At 41.9% G+C, this 27,876-nt stretch overlaps 3 protein-coding genes across 6 annotated transcripts in view; 2 read left to right on the forward strand and 1 right to left on the reverse strand.

Annotated features, from left to right (window-relative positions):
* Nucleotides 1–2,122, forward strand: part of LOC132896764 (nephronectin) — a 13,218-nt gene extending 11,096 nt beyond the window's left edge. The window contains exons 11-12 of the mRNA XM_060937813.1: nt 615–886; nt 992–2,122. Of these exons, the coding sequence (XP_060793796.1) occupies nt 615–886; nt 992–1,087 (368 nt within the window). The 3' untranslated portion in view covers nt 1,088–2,122. The remainder of the gene's footprint in view (nt 1–614; nt 887–991) is intronic.
* On the forward strand, nt 1,025–16,663 carry aimp1b (aminoacyl tRNA synthetase complex interacting multifunctional protein 1b). Of its 4 annotated transcripts, none has more exons than XM_060937817.1 (7): nt 1,025–1,048; nt 11,628–11,732; nt 11,867–11,980; nt 12,366–12,524; nt 12,606–12,835; nt 15,940–16,108; nt 16,411–16,663. In XM_060937817.1, exons 2-7 carry the CDS (start codon nt 11,630–11,632, stop codon nt 16,575–16,577), a joined length of 942 nt encoding a protein of 313 aa, XP_060793800.1. In that variant the 5' UTR covers nt 1,025–1,048; nt 11,628–11,629; the 3' UTR covers nt 16,578–16,663. The 4 variants fall into 4 exon arrangements, with proteins under 4 accessions (XP_060793800.1, XP_060793797.1, XP_060793798.1 ...); XM_060937814.1 differs by lacking the exon at nt 1,025–1,048 and adding an exon at nt 10,113–10,273 and having other exon boundaries at nt 11,624–11,732; XM_060937815.1 differs by lacking the exon at nt 1,025–1,048 and adding an exon at nt 10,113–10,273 and having other exon boundaries at nt 11,624–11,732; nt 16,417–16,663.
* A 620-nt stretch (nt 16,664–17,283) lies between these two features.
* Nucleotides 17,284–25,409, reverse strand: LOC132896132 (dickkopf-related protein 2-like). The gene is made up of 4 exons (XM_060936850.1): nt 25,170–25,409; nt 20,623–20,773; nt 20,300–20,419; nt 17,284–20,176 (listed from the first exon to the last, which is right to left on the reverse strand). Exons 1-4 carry the CDS (start codon nt 25,281–25,283, stop codon nt 19,869–19,871), a joined length of 693 nt encoding a protein of 230 aa, XP_060792833.1. The 5' UTR covers nt 25,284–25,409; the 3' UTR covers nt 17,284–19,868.
* Between the last annotated feature and the right edge of the window lie 2,467 nt (nt 25,410–27,876).

Genomic DNA, 27,876 nt, shown 5'->3' on the forward strand with positions numbered 1-27,876 from the left:
GGTGCTCCTGCAAGGTGAGAAGCAGAGTGTTTATGCTAAAGCTCAAAAGTTCAATTTAATCAGCAGAAAACATAGCTTTAATTAGCAATGAACTCTTACCAGTTATAAAGTGGTCACCACACACGTGGGTGTGATTAACTGTTTCCTCGGTTAAGTCCTTACGATGTATGTTTTTAAACTACAGCGCAGTGTTCTCTGGACAGTTCTTCATCTGTTTTGTTGCCATTTTTAATTATTTTGGAAATTCTGAAGAACCGTTTCTCTCTGTCATGAGTAGCATTATTATCGCAATTATGTCCTGCACACAAAGTAAGCACTGTCTTTCTTCAAAGGCAAAGAAGTCAAAATAAAATCACAAAATGTTGCAACAGCTCACACATGAAGCGCTGGTTCCTCGTTGTTGTTATCATCCAACATGGCAGACTTCTGGATTGGGACATCAAGCATGACGTTACTTGAACACAAAGAATAAAACTGCTATTTTTCCTCTAAAAAAATCACATCACACCACCTTTACCCGCCTTCTCTTTATTCTGATTGGTTGCTTATCTAAACCAATCCTGTTATACCATCTTTTCCATCTCATCACTTTCTGATCTGTCACTCATTCTCAGGTGGGCGGTACCTGGCTGTACCAGAGCCAAAGACAGGACGAAGTTTCAGAGGTGCGCGGCTCACCATCCCTTTAGCCCCACCCACTATTCCTACTTGGAAAAGGAATGATTTTTGCCTGGTGTTTAGGCACCGCCTCCAAGGTCTTCTCATTGGCTCCTTACAGGTGTTTGTGAAAAAAGGGCAGGGCTACAGTCCTGCAATCTGGACAAGGACAAGCGGACAAGGGTGGAGACACACCCAAATCACACTGTGGGGGCAGGGCATTGAAAGTGTAAGTGTAAGTGTGTGTGTGTGTGTGTGTGTGTGTGTGTGTGTGTGTTTGTGTGTGTGTGTGTGTTACTGATGTATTATTAATGAGTTATAACTTGTGTTAAAGGTGGTGTTTAAGGGAGAGAGGAGGAAGGGGCGGAGTGGGGAGATCGCCCTTGACAATGTGAGCATACACAGAGGAGAGTGCAGTAACAGAGGATGAGACTGACACACACACACACACACACACACACCAGAACTATGAATTATTACAGAGGTGACCTCAAGTTTGGAGTTTAACACTCGACCACTCTACGCCGTAACCATGGATCCCACGCGCCACTGTGGAGTTCTGTCCTGGGGATATTATGGGATGGAAACATTCACAGTAAAGTGGCTTTTCCACTACATGCAGAAAACAAATTGCTTTAAACATGAAAAAAACATTATGTGTACTGGGAATCAGTGATGAGACCAGAGTGAAGGATGAAAACCATCCACATACAGGACATGTAAATATATTTTTTATTCTTGCACCACACTCTCTCTGGCCAATAAGAGAGGAGGAGGCGTGTCTTTTAGTGCTTTAGCAAAACATTTACACTGATTTTAACACACTTTTCACAGGATGAGTTTTAAACTTTATTTAGCAGTTGTGTTGTGCAGGATGTAACAGTATAACAAACACAAGTGATGGAACCTTTTTACAAGAACTTTTTCATGGATATAGGAACTTTGTCCTAAAGCCAGGAACTTATTTACAGGAACATTTGAACAGTTACAGGAACTTTTTCAGAATCACATGGAAGTGTTTCTTATTTCATGACCACAAACTTTTTCACAAGAACTCAGGAACCTTTTTACAGGAGTACGGAAGCGTTCTTACAGGAACTTTTTCTTAGATACAAGAACTGTTTTGTTTTTTTTTACAACAACACAGGAACATGGACAAAGAAAAATTTACCGGGTTTAGAAACCTATTCATGGACAAGGGAACTTTTTCCAAGAACTTTATCAGAATTGCATGGAACTGTTTCTCATTTCAGGACCACAGGAGCAAAACTTTTTCCATAATATTAAATTTCTCATATTTTTGCCTTCTGCTCAGTAGCATATACAATTACATCAATTGTATCTCTCTCTCTCTCTCTCTGTGTGAGAGAGAGAGAGAGAGATCTGACTACCTGAGCTATGGAATGCTTTTAGAAGCCCCCCCACACACACACACACACCATTAAAGTATGTGTCTGAGATTAAAGCAGGTGTGCTCTATAAATCAACTGACTGTTAAACTCCACCCATGCACTGTGTGTGCGTGTGTGTAATAACAGATGCTCTCAGTGTAGAGTAGTGCTAAACTACCACAAAGCCAAAACACATACACCGAGTGATGACGGAAAAATACGCTGTTACTGAGTAACCTAAGCAGCTGCGTCCCGAACCACAGCACAAAACGCACTATGTTGGGCACTGCATAGGTCACAGGGATTCACTGTAGACATTTACTGGCTTAATTTTGGATTTGTGGAGGAGCATTTGCTCACATCATCTGATCCATCATATCATATTTTATTATTAAATATGAATGGGGGGGGGGCACGGTGGTGTAGTAGTTAGCGCTGTCGCCTCACAGCAAGAAGGTCCGGGTTTGAGCCCCGTGGCCAGCGAGGGCCTTTCTGTGCGGAGTTTGCATGTTCTCCCCGTGTCCGCGTGGGTTTCCTCCGGGTGCTCCGTTTTCCCCCACAGTCCAAAGACATGCAGGTTAGGTTAACTGGTGACTCTAAATTGACCGTAGGTGTGAATGTGAGTGTGAATGGTTGTCTGTGTCTATGTGTCAGCCCTGTGATGACCTGGTGACTTGTCCAGGGTGTACCCCGCCTTTCGCCCATAGTCAGCTGGGATAGGCTCCAGCTTGCCTGCGACCCTGTAGAAGAATAAAGCGGCTAGAGATAATGAGATGAGATGAGATGAGATGAATAAGGGGCAAACAGCCATTCACACTCACATCTACGGTCAATTTAGAGCCACCTATTAGCCTAACCTGCATGTCTTTGGACTGTGGGGGAAACTGGAGCACCCGGAGGAAACCCATGCAGACACGGGGAGAACATGCAAACTCCACACAGAAAGGTCCTCGTCAGCCATTGGGCTCGAACCCAGAACCTTCTTGCTGTGAGGCAGTAGTGCTAACCACCACCGTGCTGCCTACTCCCTACATTTTAACACAAATATCTGTACTTTCTATTCCTTACATTTTCATATTAGACTTGTCATCGATTATCGATTATTTATGTTGCATCATCATGTAATTTCCCAACATCAAGATGATTTCAACCCAAATGGATGAGACAATAAAAATAACCCATAAAAATACGGTACTGTTTAAGCAAACCCAATCTGGCAACCCCGACTCTGACTCAAAACATGAACTGCGTTTAAATTTGGTAAACTGAGGTGAACGTGTTTTCTGTCAACTTTTACATTTCAATATTTTTGTGTAAATATTCTCAATTGTTGGATTTAAATACCTAACACTTTAGCTGTATGATGTTTGCTGTCCAAACTCTTTAAGTAAGTTATTAATAAGCATGTAAAGAGCAGCTAGGAAGGTAAAGATAAGTTATTGTTATACACAGCTGGGTGTCGGTTAGTGTGCTGGGCACAGCCAATATATACAGCTAGCTAATATGGACATAACTAATATGTACATAACAACCCCCAATTATATTATATTATATTATATTATATTATATTATATTATATTATATTATATTATATTATATTATATTATATTATATTATATTATATTATAGCTTTGCACACAAACAGCTGGTAGAAATGTCCTTCAGAGGCTACTTTTAACTTTTTATACTTTTCTTACACACGTATCTGTACTTCTACTTAAGTAAATAACGTGTGTATTTTTGCGACCTCTGGGCAGGGGCGTGCAAATATTTGACTAGTAGTGACTTTCACACATTTTCAGTGCACAAAGAGAAAAAGACGCAAAAAAGAAAAAAAGACGGTTTTACATGGCTCTATCATTCAGATCGGTACTCTCTCTCCCTCTAGTGTTAGTCTTGAGTCATTACAGCGCACATGACTGCTGCTGGAGAAGCTGATTTGTTTGAACCAGTGACTATACGTATGACGGCACAACATAGTGCCATTTACTCCCATTGTGGGGTTTTGAAGTCCATCAAATCCTGTTCTACAGGGTCGCTGGCAAGCTGGACACCTATGGGTGAGAGACGGGGTACACCCTGGACAAGCTGCCAGGTCATTGCAGGTCTGACACACAGACAAACAACCATTCACAAGGTCAATTAGACTGTGTGGGAAACCGGAGCACCCGGAGGACACGGGGAGAACATGCAAACTCCACACAGAAAGGCCCTCGCCGGCTGTTGGGCTCGAACCCGGACCTTCTTGCTAACCACTACACCACCGTGCTGCCTAACCAGAAACCAGCAATTGTTTATTTGAATGGACCTCGTAACGTGGGGTTTAAAGGTCATAGGCAAGGGTTGGAGGTGAAATGTAGAATATCAACTTTATTGTCTAGAAGAACAACCCAAAAAGCGAATTCAATCTTCCTAGTGTCTAATTTGCACCCTAAAATTGAATAAAACGGTTAAAATATACTGTTTTGCCCAATTTCCGAAGGTTTGTTTACATCTCACTTATGCACACTTTCACCACCAGGGGACTGTCGTCGTGACGTCATTTAAGGCAAACAGACCGGGAGCAGTTCTGTGTTTACTTGCAAACCGAGCACACGTGTACGGACTTTGGTCGTGAGAAGTTGTGTAAAATGTCTGAAAGCGATAGCGATTTTGAAGTAGGAACTCTCCAAATTGAATATTTAGAGGTGAAACCATATACGTATGAACCTATGGCCATTGCGAAGCAATCGGCGAATGTGGCTCACTGGTTTGACTGTGCGGCCTTGGAATTGGACAGCGACTCAGCCGACACTGATCGCGGTGACCCCGGACCTCAGCAAGACTCGCGCCCAAACCATTTATCCTGGTAGTTATGATAAATTCTTACTTTCATCGTAATACTAAATAAGAGCCCTTTTGAAGAATAATTAAACCGCCCTCCCTAGTGGATATAGGTAACAATTACTGGAAAAAAAACAACCCTCTGGCTTCACGCACACAATCCACTCTCTCTGCCTCGTCTCCTCTTTCAGAAAAAGCCAACCCACTTACTCCGCCTCTTCTCCTTTTTCAGAAAAAGCCAATCCTTTCACTCCGCCTCTTCTGGAAAAAACCAACCCACTTGCTCCACCTCTTCTCCTCTTCTGGAAAAAGCCAATCCACTCTCTCTGCCTCTTCTCCTCTCTCGGAAAAAGGTATAAACTTCTTCCTGAACCGGTCCCGTTGTTACAGTCAGGGACGTCACTAGGTTTGAGAGTCAGGGGTAGCTTAGCACCCAGAGGAGAAAAGGTATTGTGCGCGCGCAGCGCACGCCGAACATTTTTCAGAGCGCCTACTAAGGCTGTCAATCAATTCATTATTTCAAGAGCATCACACCTTGGGGACACACTTCCCACCATTTCTATTCTATTTTAAAATTGCTTTCATCATTTAATTGCTTGCTGAAGCAACTTCACCAGCTAAACTACAAAAATGTGAAAAAAACAATGGTAGGTGTCATGCATTCCTGCGCAAACTGAAGAGGGCAAGTGCTTCACAAATCATCATGTAAACATTCTACAGAAGACTCAATATAGCCTAGGTAAAGTTAAGCAAATGCAAACCACTGACATCAAATTACAATCTCACCGTGTGTGTCTGCAAATGAAAGCATAGAATTCTGACTCTCTGCAAACCCAACTCAATGGAAGCCCGCACCGCGCCTGCTGCAGAATGCCCGCGTAGTTTTTTAAGTCCTACTAGCCTACCACTCGACGTGACGCTTGACACAGAGCCAATGAGGAGGAATCATAACGATATTAATAATATTGCATTAAACAATAAATAAGCAAGCAGAAACTGTTGTTCGGATTAACTTGCGTTCTTGATGGCTCATGTTCAGTGCTTTACTGCCTTTGTTTTTTTTGGGAAAAAAAATAAAAATATAAATAATTTAAAAAAGGGCAAAAAATATAGGGTGGCTTTGCCATAAGATAGGGTGGCTGGAGCTACCCTAAAATGGGTCTGGCGACGTCTATGGTTACAGTTCACTGCACAACAATAAGGCATGGTTTTTCTTTGGAAATTCCTGAATGCACGTCTGCACTCAAGCCGAACGGCAATGTAAGTAAATGTAAGTGGACTCAACTCAAGCGGTTTGTTTGGCTTAAATGACGTCACGAACCGAGTGGTCACAAAAATAGCCGAACAGAAATTCGCCACGATCCGTGCTAACTTATTCTAATTATTACTTATTAACAATACTTCTTGGGACCAGAAGAAAATTACAAAGGTCTTTTTTTTTAACATATAAAGATTCAAATGTGCATAAAATTAAAACTGTTGCCTATGAGCTTTAAAAGCGAAGCCAAAATGTCTCTGATGCCCCCTAGTGGCTGGCTGCAGTACACTATCTAACTCCTCCCATTCCAATATTAATGAACAGAAAATGAGCCAAACTTCCATTTTAATTATTTACTTATTTTCAGGAATAGTGTTCTCTCATTTCAGTTAGGTTGATATCTCCCCCAGTATTTTTGCTAACGATAATTGTGTTTTATAGGAGTTATTAGTGATAAATAAAAGGCCTTGGTTAATGAGGTAACAGTTTTGGACATGACAGTGGAGCCTTATGAATGTGCACACACTTTCCAACACTCACCTGAAGCTGTGGATTGTACACAGCTCTTCAACAAATTCATGTCCTGTTCTGCTGTAAACTGTTGCTCAGCTTAATGTGTAAGCTGATAAGTATTGATATTATTTTGGGAATAATATATAAGTATTGATATTATTACGATCATGATTATATTGTTATTGATAACTAGCAAACCAACATGAGTGAACAAAGTGATGACACAATCCGAGATAGAAATTTCATAACTATTTACTATTTATTGTATGACTTTAGCTTACATTTGTAGTATCTTGGTAAGTTTGCTAACTTTTTAAACAAACTCCACTGACAGAATGAGCGGAGAATAAAAACACTTAACTCACTGCAAGTGTCAGAGATTATTTCCTGGAAAAAAAAACATGTTGTGTAAATAAATGTTTACTGCTGTTTATATTTTTCATATTTTATATTTGGAATCTTATATTTGCTACTTATATTTACATTACTTGGATTAAAATGATGGATGGGGCGGCACGGTGGTGTAGTGGTTAGCGCTGTCGCCTCACAGCAAGAAGGTCCTGGGTTCGAGCCCCGGGGCCGGCGAGGGCCTTTCTGTGTGGAGTTTGCATGTTCTCCCCGTGTCCGCGTGGGTTTCCTCTGGGTGCTCCGGTTTCCCCCACAGTCCAAAGACATGCAGGTTAGGTTAACTGGTGACTCTAAATTGACCGTAGGTGTGAATGTGAGTGTGAATGGTTGTCTGTGTCTATGTGTCAGCCCTGTGATGACCTGGCGACTTGTCTAGGGTGTACCCCGCCTTTCGCCCCATAGTCAGCTGGGATAGGCTCCAGCTTGCCTGCGACCCTGTAGAAGGATAAAGCGGCTAGAGATAATGAGATGAGATGAAAATGATGGATAATGTCAGCGAACTAGCAAATCGAAGCTCAGTCAGTCATGACTTACTGCTTTAAAATATTTTTCTGACAATGGTAAAATCAAAATACCTGCAAAATTATAGAATTACAGTTCTGCGTTTTACATGTTAATTAATAACACTGTACTGTGACTTTGAGACAGTGTTCAAGGTGTCATCTTAAGTTGCTCTGGCTCCAACTTTTACTGACTGTGCAATCTCAAGATGGTGTCTTTCAATTTGAACAAAAAGGCTTCAAAACCCAAGTGGCACGGTGGTTAGCACTGTCACCTCACAGCAAGAAGGTCCTGAGTTCGAGCCCAGCCGCCAGCAAGGGCCTTTCTGTGTGGAGTTTGCATGTTCTCCCCGTGTCCGCGTGGGTTTCCTCCGGGTGCACCAGTTTCCACCACAGTCCAAAGGCGTGCAGGTTAGGCTAATTGGTGACTCTAAATTGACCGTAGGTGTGAATGGTTGTTTGTCTCTATGTATCAGCCCTGCGATAACCTGGCAACTTGTGCAGGGTGTACCCCGCCTCTCGCCCATAGTCAGCTGGGATAGGCTCCAGCTTGCCTGCGACCCTGTCAAACAGGGTAAGTGGCTACAGATAATGGATGGCTGGATGGTTTCTGGTTATCTTTTGTTTTCACCGAGGTCACTATGATCTGCGCAGCTACCCACAGGGCGGCACAGTGGTGTAGTGGTTAGCATGGTCACCTCACAGCAAGAAGGTTCTGGGTTCGAACCCAGCGGCCGGCGAGGGCCTTTCTGTGTGGAGCTTGCATGTTCTCCCCATGTCTGCGTGGGTTTCCTCCGGGTGCTCCGGTTTCCCCCACAGTCCAAAGACATGCAGGTTAGGTTAATATGGGACAGCCTTGGGCTGAGGTGCCCTTGAGCGAGGCACCTAACTCCCAGCTGCTCCCTGGGTGCTGTTAGCATGGCTGCCTACTGCTCTGGGTATGTGTGTGTGCTCATTGCTCATGTGTGTGTGCATGTGTGTGTTCACTGCTTCAGATGGGTTAAATGCAGAGTGGAAATTTCACAAGTGTGTGATGAATAAAGTTGTGCTTTCTTTTTGTCTTTCTTTTCTTTTCTTTTCACAATACAACATGCTTGGAGTTATTTTGATTCCCTAGCTTAATACCTAATGGATTGGTCCTCTCATGCAGATAAGGCTTCTTACCTGCATTTCTATTTAATTTTTTTTCCCAGTTTGTTAAAAGACAACATGAAATTCTCATAAAATATCCTACATTCACCTCATTCACCCCAGGTGACAATTGATTAAATTGTACATCTCATATCAGAGTTTGATTAATCCACTATATCTATGGAAATGTGAGGATGGATTAGTTAAACAGTGTATAATGCTTTATTTTACCATAATGAACATTGAGCTGTGTGAGGGAATGTAATGAAGGATCGATAGTTTGGAATTCAACACATAACTTCGTATTGACAACGTTTCAATGTGTCATGAAAGTGAAAACCAAATACTGAAAGAGCAAAATATTTTCAGATGATTGTTTGATCCAAATTCTCTTCACATTTGATATCCTTACGATTGATGACTGCCTTCCATAACCTACACCTTTCTTCAGATAAGTCGACTGGTCGACTGGAACCTCTGTATATACTATAGTATGGAGGTCTACATGCAGAGACACAGCATTTGTGTGGAGAATCAAAAATGGAGGACAGCAATGTGTGGGATCCTTTAAGGGCTCAGTAGATTTCTGATTCTTTATAGAGGAAAAAAGAGGGGAAAAGTGGCAGGAGGGCCCTTTGTATTTTCTTGCCTGGGGCTCTCCCAATCCCTGGAATCTCCTCTGACTCCATTTCTCTCTCTCTCTCTCTCTCTCTCTCTCTCTCTCTCTCTCTTTCTCTCTCAGTTCCTGTCCTCACAGAAAAAAACACATACAACTGTATAACAGTTTCAGGTTATCACGGTATATCAGCATCATATTCATATATATTCACAACCCTGGGGCGGCACGGTGGTGTAGTGGTTAGCGCTGTCACCTCACAGCAAGAAGGTCCAGGTTCGAGCCCCGTGGCCGGCGAGGGCCTTTCTGTGTGGAGTTTGCATGTTCTCCCCGTGTCCGCGTGGGTTTTCTCCGGGTGCTCCGGTTTCCCCCACAGTCCAAAGACATGCAGGTTAGGTTAACTGGTGACTCTAAATTGACCGTAGGTGTGAATGTGAGTGTGAATGGTTGTCTGTGTCTATGTGTCAGCCCTGTGATGACCTGGTGACTTGTCCAGGATGTACCCCGCCTTTCGCCCGTAGTCAGCTGGGATAGGCTCCAGCTTGCCTGCGACCCTGTAGAACAGGATAAAGCGGCTAGAGATAATGAGATGAGATGAGATTCACAACCCTACATACACGGCAGCTGGGACGAGAACCATCCTCTGTGTGTGTGTGTGCGCGCGTGCGTGCGTGTGTGTACATATGCGTGCATGTTAGGGGAATCCGATACCAAGAACATGTGCCTCAACTTTTCAAATCTGGAATGCTGACTGACTGACTGAGTGTGTGTGTGTGTGTGTGTGTGTGTGTGTGTGTGTGTGTGTGTGTGAGAGAGAGAGAGAGAGAGAGAGAGTGTGTGTGTGTGTGTGTGTGTGTGTGTGTGTGTGTGTGTGTGTGTGTGTGTGTGTGTGAGGTGTTCAGTTGTATAGCTTCTTTTCTCTGGTTCCATGACATTGCTGCACATTTCCTGTGAAGCTCAGCACATATTCACACAGGTAATGGTCTACACACACACACACACACACACACTAACTGGATTATTTACATTTTCTGGGTTTGTTCTAATTTTATTTTTATCTATTTCATTTGACATGTTTTTATTTTGTGTGTGTGTGTGTGTGTGTGTGTGTGTGTGTGTGTGTGTGTGTGTGTGTGTGTAACTGATCATCTTCTGCACTTGTTTACTGTAAATTTACTAAAGGCTTAATAAAGATTAATGTGTTATAGAGTGATCTGTGTGTTACAGACTACATGGGCATACAAAATAATGAGAAATGGCACTGAAATGAAAGTCTCGACACTGTATCAAATTCTTACTCAGTTAAAAGTGGAAGTGCGCAGCCAAGAATATACATGTGAAAATTAAAATGTTCTACTTTTAAATGTACTCAAGTATTTAAAATAAAACAAATCTGATGAAATGATCATCAATATACTGTATCCAACAGTAATCTGTACACAGTGTACTATCTAATCGTTAGCTAGAATTTAACGAGCAAATTAACACTAGCTACAGGAATTGATGCTCGGCTAGTCTGGTAATATGCTTTTTCAAATTAGCTGGAGTTCATGCCTTCTAGGGAAGTAAAGGAGACGCCTCATTGTGTACGAGTCTTAGTTTCCTCCAGCATACTAAAACAGTTTACTGAGGTAGGGCTGGGGCGCTCAGTCTCAACTTCCACACTGCAGTCTGACAGATTATCCATCTCCACACACTACAGCGCTAGCATGAGTCGTGATCGTTTGTTCTACACTGATGAACTGGATGATAAACTGAGCCTGTGTGATTGATGTGTAGTGAACAGTCACTGGCTGGATGAGAGAAAAAGAAACCTTTACGATTTATAATGAGTACTTTAAAAGTATAAATAAAAATGCAATAAATAAAGTCATTTTTTTGCTTGGAAAAGTAATTTCATTAATACTCAAATAACGTATAAATACACGAAAATAATACCTAAGTATAGTAGCGAGGTAGAATTACTAGAGTGTTGAAAGTGTGTTTACAGAGCACAGAGACGCCATCACAGGAAAGTCTGAGTGTGTGTGTATTTATAGTGCTATTTGGCCTGACAGGTGTGTGTGTGGGGGGGGACAGCTGGTGTGTGTGTGTGTGTGTGTGTGTGTTGTGCTCTCTCTCTCTCTCTCTCTCTCTCTCTCTCTCTCTCTCTCTCACACACACACACACACACCTCACACAGAGTTTGGAATTTGTCATATCCATTTTTTTTTCATTATTTCTTGTCATAAATTTAATTTAATGCCAGTATCTGTTTCTCTCTCTCTCTCTCTCTCTCTCTCTCTCTCTCTCTCTCTGTGTGTGTGTGTGTGTGCCTGTGTATGAGAGAGTGATGGCGGGTGAATCGCCTCCTGACCCCACATTCGACCCCAAAGAAGAGAAACAGATGATGGACTTCTTAACACAGCAAGTACAGATGCTCAAAGAGAAAGCTAGTAAGACACACACACACACACACACACACACACACGCTCCTCTACCCTAGGAACATGCACTTTATCAGGCGTGTGTGTATGTGTGTGTGTGTGTGTGTGTGTGTGTGTGTGTGTGTGTGTGTGTGTGTGTGTAGGGCTGCAGGCATCAGTGCGAGAAGAGAAAAAGCTCTTGGTGGAAAACTCTAAGCTGAAGAAAGACATTGATGAGCTGAAGAGGAAACTGCAGGAGACACAAAGAAGGAAAGCCAGTACGAACACACACACATACACACACCTCATATATACAATACAAACGCATACACCTTATCTGCGCGCACACACAATCTTTGTATGCACTCAAACACCTCACACACGTGCGCACACACTCTTTCAGCTCCTAGTAAACAGTGTGTTTTCTAGTTTTGTTATTTACATTTATTTATTCAGGAAATTGTTTGTTTACTCACAACCACTCGCTAGTTTTGAAACTTAAGATACACCAGTTATCAACAGTTAAGATTTAGAGGAGAGCTAAATATCTAATTTAACTAATGTAAATTAATGCTAAGCTCAAGGATGACAGGATGTTTCAGTTCACTGAATCACAACACAAAACTGACTTGTATCAGTGTGTGTGTGTGTGTGTGTGTGTAGTGAAACTCCATCAGGAGAGGGTCCTAACTGCTTCAGTAACTGCAATAAAGACGGCCCTCTCGGAGGTTCCTGCTCCACCTGAACCCATGTCTGCGTCTAAACCTCAAAGAAGCAATACACACATACACAGTGAGGGGAGACGAAGGAGGGACCGCCGAGGTAAAACACACACACACACACACACACACACAGAATTTGCATGTGGATTACACTCTCTCTCCCTCCATGTGTTGGTGTCAGGGATCAGAGAGGAAGTAGGCGGGGCCTCTAAAGGAACTGCTAAGACAGTGTGTGGATTGGAGCGTGACCCAAGGCCTGACATTTCCCGGTTGGACCTAAGAATTGGACGTGTCCTGGCAGTTCGGAAACATCCGGATTCAGAGTCACTCTATGTCCAGGAAGTGGATGTGGGAGACTCTGCCCCTCGAACCGTGGTTAGCGAACTGGCCAATCACATGCCTCCAGAGCAGGTCAGAACCAACCTTTATTACAGTTTTTCTTGATTGCCAAGACACATTTCTTGAAATTATTTTCCATTCCCAGAAACTCTAAACACAATTGCATAACTGCAAACTCATCTTCACAAACCTCAAACTTCCATGTCAAAACCAAACCCTCAGCTCAAAACCATGTAGTCTTACATCAAAACCAAACTTTGCCTTCAGACATCACACAAAAGATATCAAATACACATACACTACAAAGTAGTCATAACGCACTGGTGAGAAATTCAGAACACTACCATAAAAAGCTGTTACTGCAGTGATTAATGGAGCTTATGGTTTTCCCCCAGAACAATCTCTTTACATGATGAAAATAATATACAGTAAAGACACAACCCATGTATAAAATTTCTAAAAATTTTATTCCTCATTGTATTAAAATAAACTGAAAGAACGTAGACTACAGTAAAATAATTCCAGTATGTATTACAGTAACCAATATAAATCAATGAATAAATTGTAAATTAAGAAAGAAATTGCTTTTTCTGCCTCAGCATGACGTGACTGGACTGGGTCAAGCCAGAGATTCTCATCTACATCACAGGCAATATCAGTAATATGTAAAACACATTGCTATAACACACAAAGTTGGTCATCATACAGTAGCCTGTACTACAGTATATACTGCTGTATTGCAGAACTGAACTCAAATACTTGATACCGAACGAAAAACCATACTGGCACATATTCCAAGCACTGTTCTTTGACTCTGTTGGAGTTCCTTTCAAAAGGTACATGTTTCATCCTCAATCTATTTCGTTGAAGAACGCAGTCAACTGTTGAGATGCGAGTCACTAAACCTCGAGTCCGAGTCCAGGCTCAAGTCCCCAGTGTTCAAGTCCGAGTCAAGTTCAAGTCATTAAAGAAAATTTCAAGTTGAGTCCGGGTCGAGTCCACTATTGATCCGAGTTGAGTCCGACACAAGCCCCACTATCAACAGGGCAAATAACATGAGAGAGGGTTAACACTAGCTAGTTAATCGGTCAGCAAGCCCTGCTATCAACAGAGCAATGAACATAGCGTGTCACTTACTTCCCTGGGTGTAGTCTTGCCAAATGACGATTGAAGTTCAAGGTTGTCCCCGTCGTCTCCTCGATAGTTCTTCTACATGGAACACGTAGCAGTGTATTTTTTTCCCACTGTATGAGAAGTCTGTATAAGCAAAGCAGACAATCCTAGGCTCATTCTCTCCTGGCATTTTAGTGCCAGTAACGTTAGTTTGTTCCTGAACATGAGGTATGAAAAGGTGAATGTGCATTCTCTTGTACAAAATTAGTATAAAAATTAACGTAGATATAAATATCTTTTGCCAAATTATTATGGCATGTTACAACAAAATTAAAGAAAAAATCTGAGCCCTCATCTCCAATTTACAAGTCTGAATGCAGTTTATGCATGAGTCTGAGTCCAAGTCTGAGTCATCAGTGCTCAAGTCCAAGTCAAGTCATGAGTCCTTAAAATTAGGGCATGAGTCGGACTCGAGTACTATAAGCCTGGTTAGAGTAGAGAGCAGTATGTAAATTATTTACTGATTTTCCTCTCAAAAGATCTGGCTTATAGAGGCCACTGTGAAGTGCTCAGATTCGGCTGCACTCTTTGACCCATTTTACACAGCCAATTTTTACACAGGGTGGAATTCTTATGCCTTTATTCTGCCTCTCGTTCTGTATAAAATGTCCCGATGAAGAACGTGTGTATGTATGTGTGTGTGTGTGTTATTCCACCTCTGAGCTGGAACAATTGGTAGTAAAAGACGTGGAATTAACGCCCAAGACCAGCACGAATTCAAACGTCTATGTCTACGGCGTTGAAGGTCCACATGCCTTTCTGCCTCAAATCACTTCCTACTTCTCTTCACTTTCTCCTCCACTATATTTCTGATCCACAAACATGTTGCTTGCCCAAGTCTCTATCTCTCTCTCTCTCTCTCTCTGTTTGTGAGCACAGTTTTCTGTGACAGACTTTTTTCCCGAAAAGTTGGCCCGGCTAAAGGATACATCCGTCCATCCATCCATCCATTATCTGTAGCCACTTATCCTGTTCTACAGGGTCACAGGCAAGCTGGAGCCTATCCCAGTTGACTATGGGCAAGAGGCGGGGTACACCCTAGATAAGTCGCCAGGTCACCACAGGGCCTAAGGATACACACGTTATATATATTGAAGCTGTTACTTCCCTTAAACATGAATTATTTAACGGAAGTGATTATATGTTGCATATGATGCTCAGCAACTTTGCTTGTGTTTGAAGAGTAGTATAAATGTGCACAGCTAACAAAGGCACAACTCTCAGTTCACCTGCAGTTGTTTTGAAAGCAACACTGGTATACTCAGGGCATTCATATTTCCATCACATACCGTAGATATGTCACCCTAGATGCTGACACTCCATTGTATCATGCCACACCTCTGGTTGTGAAACCCCAGTTTGCAATGTAAAAACACACACTGGGGGGCAGCTTCCTGCCAGCTTTATTTGGTTCAGTGTAAATCAATGAAGTTGGAATATTGAGGTGCCTTCTTTACACCAATATTATGGAATATCTTTGTAAAAAAAAAAAAGGGCTTTTGTCCAGCTTCCCTCACTGACAGGCCATGGACAAGGACATGGTCAACCAGAGTTGCACGAGTCTCATCCGAAACTGTTTGCCTCCTTGCTCTTGCCCTTCCTCTTCCTTTTCTACTGCCTCTCCTGTGAATCCATTGTTCCAAAATAAGTGAACTGATTCATGGCCCTTTTATCTGTCTATCCTGAGGTTCTGATTGGTGAACACTTTTGACTCTTAGTGTTTCCACCTGAGAATTGTGTGATAATTGTGCTCAAGCTGTGATGGCTTGAGTTAATGATACTGATTGCCAGTGCTCTGTAAATGAGCACAAGATGCAGCCGGTGATATACGAAAGGATTTTCTTTGTAGAGTTTTTCACAGAAGGTTCAACAAATCTGAATCATGTCTGAAAACAGGGGAATAGTGTTTATAGTTTTGCAAAATGTGAGGTTACTCACTTGTATGATGATGTGCTGTTTTAATATAATTCTCCTATGTTTGGTGTGTGTGTGTGTGTGTGTAGCTACAGGACACTCTGGCAATTTTGCTTTGCAATGTTCGGCCGGTGAAGGTGCGTGGTGTTCAGTCTCAGGCTCGAGTGCTCTGTGCCATCAATCAACACAGGATGGAGCCTTTAACCCCGCCCACCGGAGCTCAGCCCGGAGACAGAGTGACCTTCCAGACCTATCCAGGTAACAACAAGCACACAAATACCCCCACTACCACCCCACCACACACACACACCAACCAACCAACCAACCAACAAATAAATTAATAAATAAAGTTTATTGGTGTATTATATTCTGGGGTATTTTTTAATTTTTATATATCTACAAAAACACGCTTGAAAGATTATATAAGAAGTCATATATTTATATTCATTTTTTTGTTCTATTTTTAGATTTTAGTTTTAGGTTTGAGTTTGTATGTTTGTTTATATGTTTGTTTGTTTATTTGTTTGTTTGTTTGTTTGTTTGTTTGTTTATATGTGGAGGTGAAGCAGAGAGAGAGTTGAACCCGAAGCGACGTGTTTGGGAGTGTTTACTCCCCGACCTGCGCATTGATGAAAGGGGCGTGGCCACTTACAGGGACGTGGCCTTCGAGGTCAGGGGCAAAGGCCTCTGCAGAGCACCTACCATCAGCAACGGTGGCATCAAGTAAAGGTTATTGCCACGGTTACCAGCAAACAACGTGTACGGGTCAATAAGGATATCAATAATTAAAGTGTGGTTAATAACATCACAGAATGGCTGATTTCTGCATTTCTAAAGCATTTATAAAGGGATTGTTTTGTTACCATGGTTACCATCAAAAACATATATAATATACAATGTGTTAAAACACAAACATGAGTAAATAACTACTTTACAATTCAATATGGATTAATAATTGTAAACTCAGCCTGTGTTACCTATTTTTAATTTTACTGTTTATTTTTGAGTATGTAAAAGGTGTTAAGTACAGGTCAAAGGTCAGCACCTTGGTACTATGAAAATACAGTAAAATGACAAAGTTGAAAAAACAAACAAAAAAAGATTAAAAAAGGTGTTCAAACATCCAGGACTGGTATGGGGTAAAGGGTAAAGTGTCAACATCTTCACAATGGTTAGCAGAGTGAAGTACTAAAACACACAGCTATACATTTCTCACTGGAGTTATAAAACATAACTGGCTTTATTTAAAATAAATCACTTCTTCAACTTTTATTTAAAAAATCACCTGTAAACACCAGCAAATAAAAGTCAAAGATCATCGCCATGGTTACCAACATCACACACAACCTAGTATAAATGTTCAATGTGCCGGTTTCACAAAACACTAGCTACAATGAGATACACACCGTGGTAATATTTACAGCTCTGTGGAAGTGAAAGGTTCATGGGAAGAAATTCTGCAAAGTGAAAATGCCTTCAAATAACAATGACAAGTTTCTAAATAAACAGAAATGAATAATAAAAAATTGCTGTGGGTCTAAAGGTGGTGCATGAATCCTCTCAGCTACCCAGTGGTGTAGTTTTATAAAGTAATCAGCAGGTCAGTTGCTCCAGGTCCATTACTGACACAAAATGGGTCAGATAAAACGGATATAAATATGTAGAGGGTCCAATAGTTTTGCACAGAGCTGTATAAACACATAAGCTTTTTAAAGGGGAACAGAAGTCATTTTTAAACTTGCTTTATTTCTTAATTAATGTGTTATTCAATTACGTTTTTGGTTTTATTAACCTTATATCGTGACTCGTATTGGCATATTATATTACACTTATCGGCCTTTTCGGTTTTTAGCCATGTTGAATGTAGTTCGTTTGCTCTACGGTAGGCGTCACTTATCTGCAGCGATCTTCAAAAGATTTGTGCGAGACTTCAAACGTGAAGTGTCAGTGCCACCATTTTGAAAACTGTTTACACAGCGGCCAGATCACCATATCATTCCAATTTAGATTAATTTCGAGATTTGCCAGCTTCATCAGTGATGGAGATTATTCCATACGACTTCAAACCAATGTGGAGTAGAGAAGAGTTGGAAAGACGACAGGATAAGGACTAGTCTGTCATGCTGGTATTTACGTCATTACTGTCGCACAATTAAAACGTGCCAGATCAGGCGGCTGGTGGGTTTTCAAAATAATAAATACATGCATGTATTTTTGTGATAAATACATCTTATACTGAGTGCATTTCCCACATAATCCTCACTAAGGTTTCATACAGCACTACAAAATAGTGTCCCCACTATATAGTGCCCTATATAGTGAGTAGGGAGTGATTTCGGAAACAGGGAAAACTTCCGGCTTGATTACGTCAGCATTCGAAGGAGGGTGCGCACATCTTTTGGCAACGTTGGCAGATGTTGGTCACCTTGATTTCCGCTGTACGTTTTACTTCTGTCCTATGATGTCTCACACAGGTCTCAGCGAACCTTGTTTACGGCCATTGCTTTGGCATATGGACTGATATATTACATAGCATATTTCAAACACTCATAACTTGCTATAGCAGTGACAAAATAGCTGTCAGAAATGCATTCCTACACTTTATAAAATGAGATAAATATAATTTTGATAATAAAAAAATTGCCTTCAGTTCCCCTTTAAGGACCGCAAATGTTCTGTACAAACCTGTGTTTTACAGCAACTGAGTCGGGTTTTAGTGAAAAAACATCAAATGTTGAGATCTTAAATTATATTGTATCTGTTCCAGGGGGGACACACGCTTAGACTCCTCGCTGAGATCAGAGCTAAACTTACTCTCTGAGCTGTTTTATGAGGCCCAGAGTATCCAAGAGTACCAGTGTAAATGTTTATTTTGCAATTTCTATTTTTTATATTCAATACATTTTTCATTGCAAATAAATATCAGCTACAACTTAGTAGAATCTTAGAAATATTGAGATGAATTTGAGAATTTCTGAACATTTGATTTGTTCCTCTTTTGCTTTAATGACAGCGAGCTTCAGTGAAGATCAGACTCAAGGAAAATACAAACAGTATGAAGGAGTACTGAAACTTATCTCCAGTTTTAAATGGAAAAACTCCCAGAAGTTCAGTGTGCTCTCAGATGTTTTGACCTCACCGTAAATGCAATCAAGCGGACTGACCTTTAGCTTATTATGTTATGAGCAACTTAGCAGTAATGCACACATACACACGGTTGTGTTTCTGACACCAAAATCGTCACTCATCCTAAATGTGCAATTTTAAACCAATAAAAATATCTTTGTCCAATAATAAACTGTTTATTGACTAAAACTAGCTGAATACAAGACTATCTCTACAAATTCAACCTCATTAAAAACTCCAGGGCTATGAATATGCAAATTAGAAATGCTGGACTTTAATTCACTGAAGGATTGGTTTGATTTTATGTTGTCTTATATTGCTGTGATATTGTTATATTGTGATATTTTGTGTTTGTGCTGGTACAAACGTAACAAAATTGTAGCATTAAAATATCTGTCTGATTCAGTCTCTCTCTCATATTCTGTTTCTCTCTCTCTGTCTCATTCTGTGTGTGTCTCTCTCACTCATTCTCTCTCTCTCATTTTGTTTCTCACTGTTTCATTCTGTCTCTCTCTCTCATCCTGTCTCTCTCTGTCTCATTCTGTGTGTGTCTCTCTCACTCATTCTCTCTCTCTCATTTTGTTTCTCACTGTCTCATTCTATCTCTCTCTGTCTCATTCTGTCTCTCTCTCATATTCTGTTTCTCTCTCTCTGTCTCATTATGTCTGTCTAATTCTCTCTCTCTCTCTCTGTCTCATTCTCTCTCAGCCTGTCTGTCTCATTCTGTCTCTCTCTCTCTCTCTCTCATATTCTGTTTCTCTCGCTCTCTCTGTTTCATTCTCTCTCTGTCTCATTCTGTGTCTCTCTCTCTCTCTCTCTCTCTCTCTGCCTGTCTGTCTCATTCTGTCTCTCTTTTGGTCTGTCTCATTCTGTCTCTCTGCCTGTCTTTCTCTCAGAGTTGTTGGCAGGTGTGTAGTCTGACAGCAGCAGTGGGTCGATGTGTGTTGGTTTGTGTGTTGTTCTGTTTGTTGGTGTGTGAGTGCGTGTGACTCTGCGTTCTGCACTCGAGACCAGTTGAACAGGGACACAGCTGGAACAGCTCCAGTGTGTGACTAGTGCGTGATTGTTTCCAGCGCCAGGGGGCGGAGCAAACCTGCCCCTCTTGAGGCTCCACCTTACAGACTCGCTTCCACAGGCGACGCGCACAGCACAGGCCATGCCCACAATCAGCTGAGCGCACACACTGTGCACCCAACTCACCTGAAATACACACACGTTATAATTGCTTAATACTGTTTTATACCTTTCCAATCTGCCAGATATGGTGATGCATGCACGTGCGTGCGCATACACACACACACATACACACACACACACACACACCTTTGCGTGGTTTGTTGAGCTTCCTGTTTTTCTTTAGTTGTCTAGAAGAGCTATGGATTTGGTTCTTCAGTTCTGGAGTGTGTTCTGCTAACACTTGTGCTGAAACTCGACTACACACATCTGTGTGAGACAGAAAGGGAGCAGAAAAAGCACAAAATAAAAAAAAATGATTTTTTTTTTAATTCTGCACAAAAATACTGAAGGCTAAAACAACAGCATCATAATTTTTTAAAAAGTTATAGTGAAAATGCCTGGGATGAAAAAGATCAATACTGTTTTCCACATTATCTTGGTACTGTGGAGTTTGTGTGTAATATACTTACGGTTACGACACTTGTTTCCAGGACAACACATATGGTCTCTACGGCAACGTCTTGTCCTTCTCTTACAGGGTGAGCACTGAGAGTGGACGTGGCCTGGGGCCTTGCAATAAAGTCTTGGTGCACATTCACTATCTGCATTGCAGAAGTAAGCCTAAAACACATATAATATGTACTGCAATGTAATAATTTACATCATCCATTCATCACCAGTAAGCACTTTATCCTGATGGTGGATCAGGAACCTATCCTTGGAACACATGGCAAGAGGTGTGAACGCACCCTGGATGGGATGCCAGGTCATCACAGAACACCACGCACACACACTTTCATTCACACATTGATACCTAGGGGAAATTTATCCTAGCCAATCTGCCTAGCTGCATTTTTTGGACAGTGGGAGGAAACCAGAGAACCTGGAGCAAACCCACACAGACACAGGGAGGATGTGGGAAACGACACACACACAGAAACCTGAGCTCAGGAGTGGGGAGGCAGTGCTGATACCGACTGCACCACCATGTCAGCGAGAATCATCATCACAAAATAAACCCAGAAAGGATGATGCAGGACCCCAGCACAAAGCTCATTGTACATTATCTCACTTCTTACATGGCTACTTCATAAAGAAATTAATAATTTGACACAAAATACTGATTAAAAAATTATTGTATTGATGTAAAATGATTTTATTGTTTGTGCTAATGAGATAGTACAAACAATAGTCTGTTATACAGAAATAACTTGATTCTGAGCTGTGTAATAAAACATAACAGGCCTACTTTAAATAAAATCATTTAGGAAATGTCACAATGTTTAATTTAATGTAATCGCTATTAAACATTACATCAGGATATATTATTCAACATTTTACAGACAAATAAATACAGATATAAATACGACATATTGGAAAATCAATCAATTCATAAATAATACTAATAAATAATCTATCCATCCATTATCTATACCACTTATCTGTCAGGGTCGTGGGGTAAGCTGGTGCCAATCCCAGCTGACTTATCCCAGGTACACCCTGGACAGGTCACCAATCTATCACAGGAATAACACAGAGACGAACAACCATGCACACTCACATTCACACCTACGGGCAGTTTAGGGTAACCATTTGAGCTAACCAGCATGTCTTTGGACTGTGGGAAGAAACTGGAGCATCCAGAGGAAACCCATGCAGGCACAAGGAGAACATGCAAAGTCATTAATAAATAATAACTAACAAAATGAATTCTTATAAACAAACATATATAAATGAATAACTGATGAGGTAAAAGTATAATGATGCACTGTATACAGTGGTGCTTGAAAGTTTGTGAACCCTTTAGAATTTTCTATATTTCTGCATAAATATGACCTAAAACATCATCAGATTTTCACACGTCCTAAAAGTAGATAAAGAGAACCCAGTTAAACAAACGAGACAAAAATATTATACTTGGTCATTTATTTATTGAGGAAAATGAGCCAATATTACATATCTGTGAGTGGCAAAAATATGTGAACCTCTAGGATTAGCAGTTAATTTGAAGGTGAAATTAGAGTCAGGTGTTTTCAATCAATGGGATGACAATCAGGTGTGAGTGGGCACCCTGTTTTATTTAAAGAACAGGGATCTATCAAAGTCTGATCGTCACAACACGTTTGTGGAAGTGTATCATGGCATGAACAAAAGAGATTTCTGAGGACCTCAGAAAATGCGTTGTTGATGTTCATCAGGCTGGAAAAGCTTACAAAACCATCTCTAAAGAGTTTGGACTCCACCAATCCACAGTCAGACAGATTGTGTACAAATGGAGGAAATTCAAGACCATTGTTACCCTCCCCAGGAGTGGTCGACCAACAAAGGTCACTCCGAGAGCAAGGCGTGTAATAGCCTGCGAGGTGACAAAGGACCCCAGGGTAACTTCTAAGCAACTGAAGGCCTCTCTCACATTGGCTAATGTTAATGTTCATGAGTCCACCATCAGGAGAACACTGAACAACAATAGTGTGCATGGCAGGGTTGCAAGGAGAAAGCCACTGCTCTCCAAAAATAACATTGCAGTTTGCTAATCACATGGACAAGCCAGAAGGCTATTGGAAAACGTTTTGTGGATGGATGTGACCAAAATAGAACTTTTTGGTTTAAATGAGAAGCATTATGTTTGGAGAAAAGAAAACACTGCATTCCAACATAAGAACCTTATCCCATCTGTGAAACATGGTGGTGGTAGTATCATGGTTTGGGCCTGTTTTGCTGCATCTGGGCAAGGACGGCTTGCCATCATTGATGGAACAATGAATTCTAAGTGAATTCTACCAGTGAACTATACCAGTGAATTCTAAAGGAAAATGTCAGGACATCTGTCCATGAACTGAATCTCAAGAGAAGGTGGGTCATGCAGCAAAACAACAACCCTAAGCACACAAGTCATTCGACCAAAGAATGGTTAAAGAAGAATAAAGTTAATGTTTTGGAATGGCCAAGTTAAAGTCCTGACCTTAATCCAATCGAAATTATGTGGAAGGACCTGTAGCGAGCAGTTCATGTGAGGAAACCCACCAACATCCCAGAGTTGAAGCTGTTCTGTACGGAAGAATGGGCTAAAATTCCTCCAAGCCAGTGTGCAGGACTGATGAACAGTTACCGGAAACGTTTAGTTGCAGTTATTGCTGCATGGGGGGGGGGGGGGGGGGTGTTCACACCAGATACTGAAAGCAAGGTTCACATACTTTTGCCACTCACAGATAAGTAATATTGGAGCATTTTCCTCACTAAATAAATGCCCAAGTATAATATTTTTGTCTCATTTGTTTAACTGTGTTCTTTTTATCCACTTTCAGGACTTGTGTGAAAATCTGATGATGTTTTAAGTCATATTTATGCAGAAATATAGAAAATTCTAAAGGGTTCACAAACTTTCAAGCGCCACTGTATATAGTCATGTCACAGACTAAAATCTAATGAGCTTTGTTTTTGTTTTGCAGCTATCTGAGTAAAAACTAGTCGACTTTTAATTACAGGACAATAAAATCTGAAAGCTTTACATTTTGAGTGTAATAATGAATGATGATCTGATCTACTCGTTCATAGTCAGCTGGGATAAGCTCCAGCTTGCCCATGACCCTGCACAGGATCATGGATGGATGGATGGATGATCTGATCTCTCTGATGAAGCGGCGGCGGCGGGGTGGGGGGGCAGGGGGCGACCGCCCCCCAAAAAAATTAAGTTGGGGGGGCTGCCCCCCAAATTACGATGGGAGTCCTTTGACTATTTACAAGGAAGAAAAGGAGAGAGTAGTTTAAATAAACAGTCCGCTGCGCGCCTTTGTTTTCCCTTGTTAAATCCCGCTGCATCCCTTCATCCCTGTGCCCCGGTGGCATCCCTTTGTACTGTAAATTGGTAGCACCCATTCACACCAAAACCGATGCAAATTAGCCTGACCCTGACATCACCGGTTGCCTCCGCTTCCCAGGATTTTCCTTATTTGGCTTATGCAGAACTGCAAAACCCATCACTTTTAGTAGACAAGCTGATTTATGAATATTCTGTGGACTAATTAACCTGTTGCTGTGGCAACTGTCTAGACATGTCTGGTCTCCTTGGGTACTTGCGCCAAAGCGGGGACCCTGTGACAGCAAGGCTATAACAGTGTTGCTACATTTGTATCTGACTGATAACTCATATCCTGTTAGGATGGCTAGATAGCATTCACAAGGCGTACAAGCAGTTTTGGGTGCCCAAAAACTTGATGCTGCTCTAGATCTACATGAATTTGCTTGCTGCCCTGACCACTCACTGACAATCAGTATGAAAAAGAGTTTCAGACAAATATCCATTGCAAACTTTTTGGGTTTGACAGAGGCACCCAAGTTGCTTGATGATAACAAGGTAAGTTTTCAGTATAAATTTTTTTAACATCCCAAGTCAAATTTCACAAACCAAGAAATGAATGACTGTTTACTTGCTTTATAGCACGTAGCTGAGCAGGTATATAAATCTCATCTTCCGTAACCGCTTTATCCTGTCCTACAGGGTCGCAGGCAAGCTGGAGCCTATCCCAGCTGACTACGGGCGAAAGGCAGGGTACACCCTGGACAAGTCGCCAGGTCATCACAGGGCTGACACATAGACAACCATTCACAGTCACGGTCAATTTAGAGTCACCAGTTAGCCTAACCTGCATGTCTTTGGACTGTGGGGGAAACCGGAGCACCCGGAGGAAACCCACGCGGACACGGGGAGAACATGCAAACTCCACACAGAAAGGCCCTCGCTGGCCACGGGGCTCGAACCCGGACCTTCTTGTTGTGAGGCGACAGCACTACACCACCGTGCCGCCCCTATGAGAAAAAATACATGGACGAAATGTACTCTAATAGTTACATTAAACTTAGCTTTACTCCACCAAAATTTGCCTCTCAAAATGCGGGAAATAGCGTTTTAGAGGGTTAAACATTCAAAAATTTCCCGGGGGGCCCCCAGACCCCGCTACATCGCCTCCCCATCCGTAACTTCCTGCCGCCGCCTCTGTGATGTGTTAGGGCTTCTTACCTTAGACAGGTACTTGCGGCTCCCGGTGACTCCGGTGAAGTGGCTGTGCGGTTGGCTCGTGCTGATGGACAGAACCGCGAGCAGCGTGCACAAACCCCATGCGCATGTCCGCATGGCAGGGGGAAAACAAACAAAACTAAACTAAGATCCAGAAATCAAACAAAAGAGCGCTTCAGTAAACGCGCGCGCTGAGTCACGGAGATTCATGTGGAGTTTCCTCACATCACACACTCACACTGTGACGCGCTCTCTGGCGCTGTGCCGTGGTGTGGTACCGGGAGCGCGCGCTGTGTTTTTATACCGGGGTTTGGGTTCATCCTCCCGTGAAACCCACATCCGAGATTCATCCTCAGTTTCAGTTTCATCTCGTCACATTCTGACAAATCCTGGGCAAATCTGCTAAACACACGCACGCGCGCGCGCGCAGGAGAGGGTTTCACACTGCACATTAAAGGCAGATATACGATGCCTGGCCAAAAAAGTCACCATTTGGATTCAAAGGAGCAAATACTTAAGAGCCTTTGATCGGATAATTACTACAGTGATTTATATGTTTCAGCTGGCTGCAATTATCTCATCTCATTATCTCTAGCTGCTTTATCCTGTTCTACAGGGTCGCAGGCAAGCTGGAGCCTATCCCAGCTGACTACGGGCGAAAGGCGGGGTACACCCTGGACCACGGGCGCAGATAGAGGGGGGGACGGGGGGATTCGTCCCACCCAGATTTAAATTCACCTCGTTCGGTCCCCCCCACTTATAGGGAGGAAAAAACATCTATGCTGTCTTTCTTTGCATAAGGCAAACCTCACGGAAAAATCAAAAGACTAATTACCATTCGGTTTATTGAGGTGCACAGCAGTCAGACCCGGCGCCGTGGGGGGGCGAAAGGGGGCGTCGCCCCCTCGTGGCTACAGCCCCGCCCCCTCAACGGAGACTCAGATCACTTAATTGTTTTCTTATGAAAATATAATGTATTATAGACGTATTAATAATTTGCATTTTCAAATACGAAATATTAAGTGGTTGCGCATTGCACAAAAATACATTTCACATAAATCACTACTAAAACTGGCACAGTAGAACAAATCTGATTGCTTGTTATGATTCTTACGTTGCAATCGTAGAATTCAACTGTATTAAGGTAGGATTATTTCAAAAAGCCTGAATTTAATATTAACCCTGTTTTAGACATATGTATCAATCCTAACTACTGGGGACTAGTTATTGTGGGTGTATGTGTGAAATGCTGACACAGCCGCGCACACACAGACCTGTGATAAGGACAAGGGGAGGGGTCGTGCGGGCGGGGGTTTTACATGTACACTTACAAGTGCACTGTCTCTGCAATATCCTGCAATATGCAGTCAGTTTACGGGAGTAGTCTTTCCCTCGCCGAATTAAACCAATTCAATCACAATATTGTGAATCCATTTTCTTTCTTTGTAGGCTAAGTTTATCTCCGTTTATGTTGGTGTATGTGTTCATATGGTCCGCTTTGTGCGCAAATAGCGTAAGAATATGTGTTGTTGACGTCACCCCCCATGCAGCGGGGGTGAAAATTCATCACTTCAGAGTGTTTAGTCCCCTACACGCCTAAACTGGGATCGCGGATTAAGTGGTTAGCGTTGACTCGGTGCGAGTCAGGGAGGCTATTACTGGTGCAGCCGCGGGGTCTGTTGATTTTTTTAAATTATGATTTTGGCCGCCGAGCCAAGTACCTTAGACTTGCATTGGCATTTTGTTTTCATGCCGCGGAGCTATTTGTATGTATTTTAAATGTAAAGGACTTGCCTGTAGGTTTGTGTGTGTTGTTTTATGTTTGGCATCTTTCCGGTTGTAACGCGTGTCTGTGAGAAAACTGGAGGGGAGGGGTAACAGGTGGGCACGGGGGCTGATAAAGCGCAACTGCCCTGGTAAAATGTCACATGATTTTCCCGGACTAAAGCAATCTTCGGGGCCGTGGTTTTGTGGTTGGCGCAGTTAATTGTTTGAAACACGTTGTCAGACCGCCATCACTACTACACACTACACTCTCAGAAATAAAGGTACAGATCCGTACCTTAAAAGGTACAAACTCTTGTCTCTGTGGCAGTACCTTTAGAGGGTACAGAGCTGTACCTTTCAAAAGGGGTACATATTTGTACCTTCATGCTTTGTACCTTTAAGTGCCTCATCTGTACCTTCAAGATCAAGTTTGTACCTTTAGTGGATGGTACAAATGCTGTACCTTTAACAATGGTACAAATCTGTACCACAATGGTACCACCACAGAGACAAGTTAATTTGTACCTTTAAGGTACATGATCTGCCCATAGCAATGTACATAAATATGTTTAAAAGCCAGCACATACAAACTTAACACATTTTTTAATTAAAAAATCTTGTTTATTTTTTTTCAAATGTAAAAACAATAAAACTTTGACATTTACACTGCACATTAATATTCATAGAAATTGTACAACAAATTTCATTTTCTTCCAAAAAATAAAAACAATAATTACATGTGTGTAAAAAGCTTCAGCATCAAACAATCAGAACAACAGTATGGTAACTCACCTGTAAATTTCCTTCTGTCGTCGTCTGTTATTTCCAGGCCCACTTTTACTAAGAAGTCCAAAAGCTCTTCGGTGGAGAGGGCGGACAAAGTCACCATCCTTCAGGCGACCACGCGAGTAGTAGTAGAATTTTGTCTTGCGCTAGCATCTAG

This window comes from Neoarius graeffei, chromosome 13, assembly GCF_027579695.1.
Source record: "Neoarius graeffei isolate fNeoGra1 chromosome 13, fNeoGra1.pri, whole genome shotgun sequence".
In the NCBI taxonomy this organism is placed as follows: domain Eukaryota; kingdom Metazoa; phylum Chordata; class Actinopteri; order Siluriformes; family Ariidae; genus Neoarius; species Neoarius graeffei.

What these genes read in the sequence shown, in the direction of transcription:
- aimp1b (XM_060937814.1), top strand. Translation starts at nt 10,226, where the DNA reads ATGACATTGCTGCACATTTCCTGTGAAGCTCAGCACATATTCACACAG. An exon ending in ACGAAGGAGGGACCGCCGAG is followed by an intron (nt 12,525 to 12,605) that starts GTAAAACACACA and finishes TGTTGGTGTCAG; the next exon opens with GGATCAGAGAGGAAGTAGGC. An exon ending in ATCACATGCCTCCAGAGCAG is followed by an intron (nt 12,836 to 15,939) that starts GTCAGAACCAAC and finishes GTGTGTGTGTAG; the next exon opens with CTACAGGACACTCTGGCAAT.
- LOC132896132 (XM_060936850.1), bottom strand. Translation starts at nt 25,283, where the DNA reads ATGCGGACATGCGCATGGGGTTTGTGCACGCTGCTCGCGGTTCTGTCC. An exon ending in GCCGCAAGTACCTGTCTAAG is followed by an intron (nt 20,774 to 25,169) that starts GTAAGAAGCCCT and finishes TATGTGTTTTAG; the next exon opens with GCTTACTTCTGCAATGCAGA. An exon ending in GCTCAACAAACCACGCAAAG is followed by an intron (nt 20,177 to 20,299) that starts GTGTGTGTGTGT and finishes TGTGTATTTCAG; the next exon opens with GTGAGTTGGGTGCACAGTGT.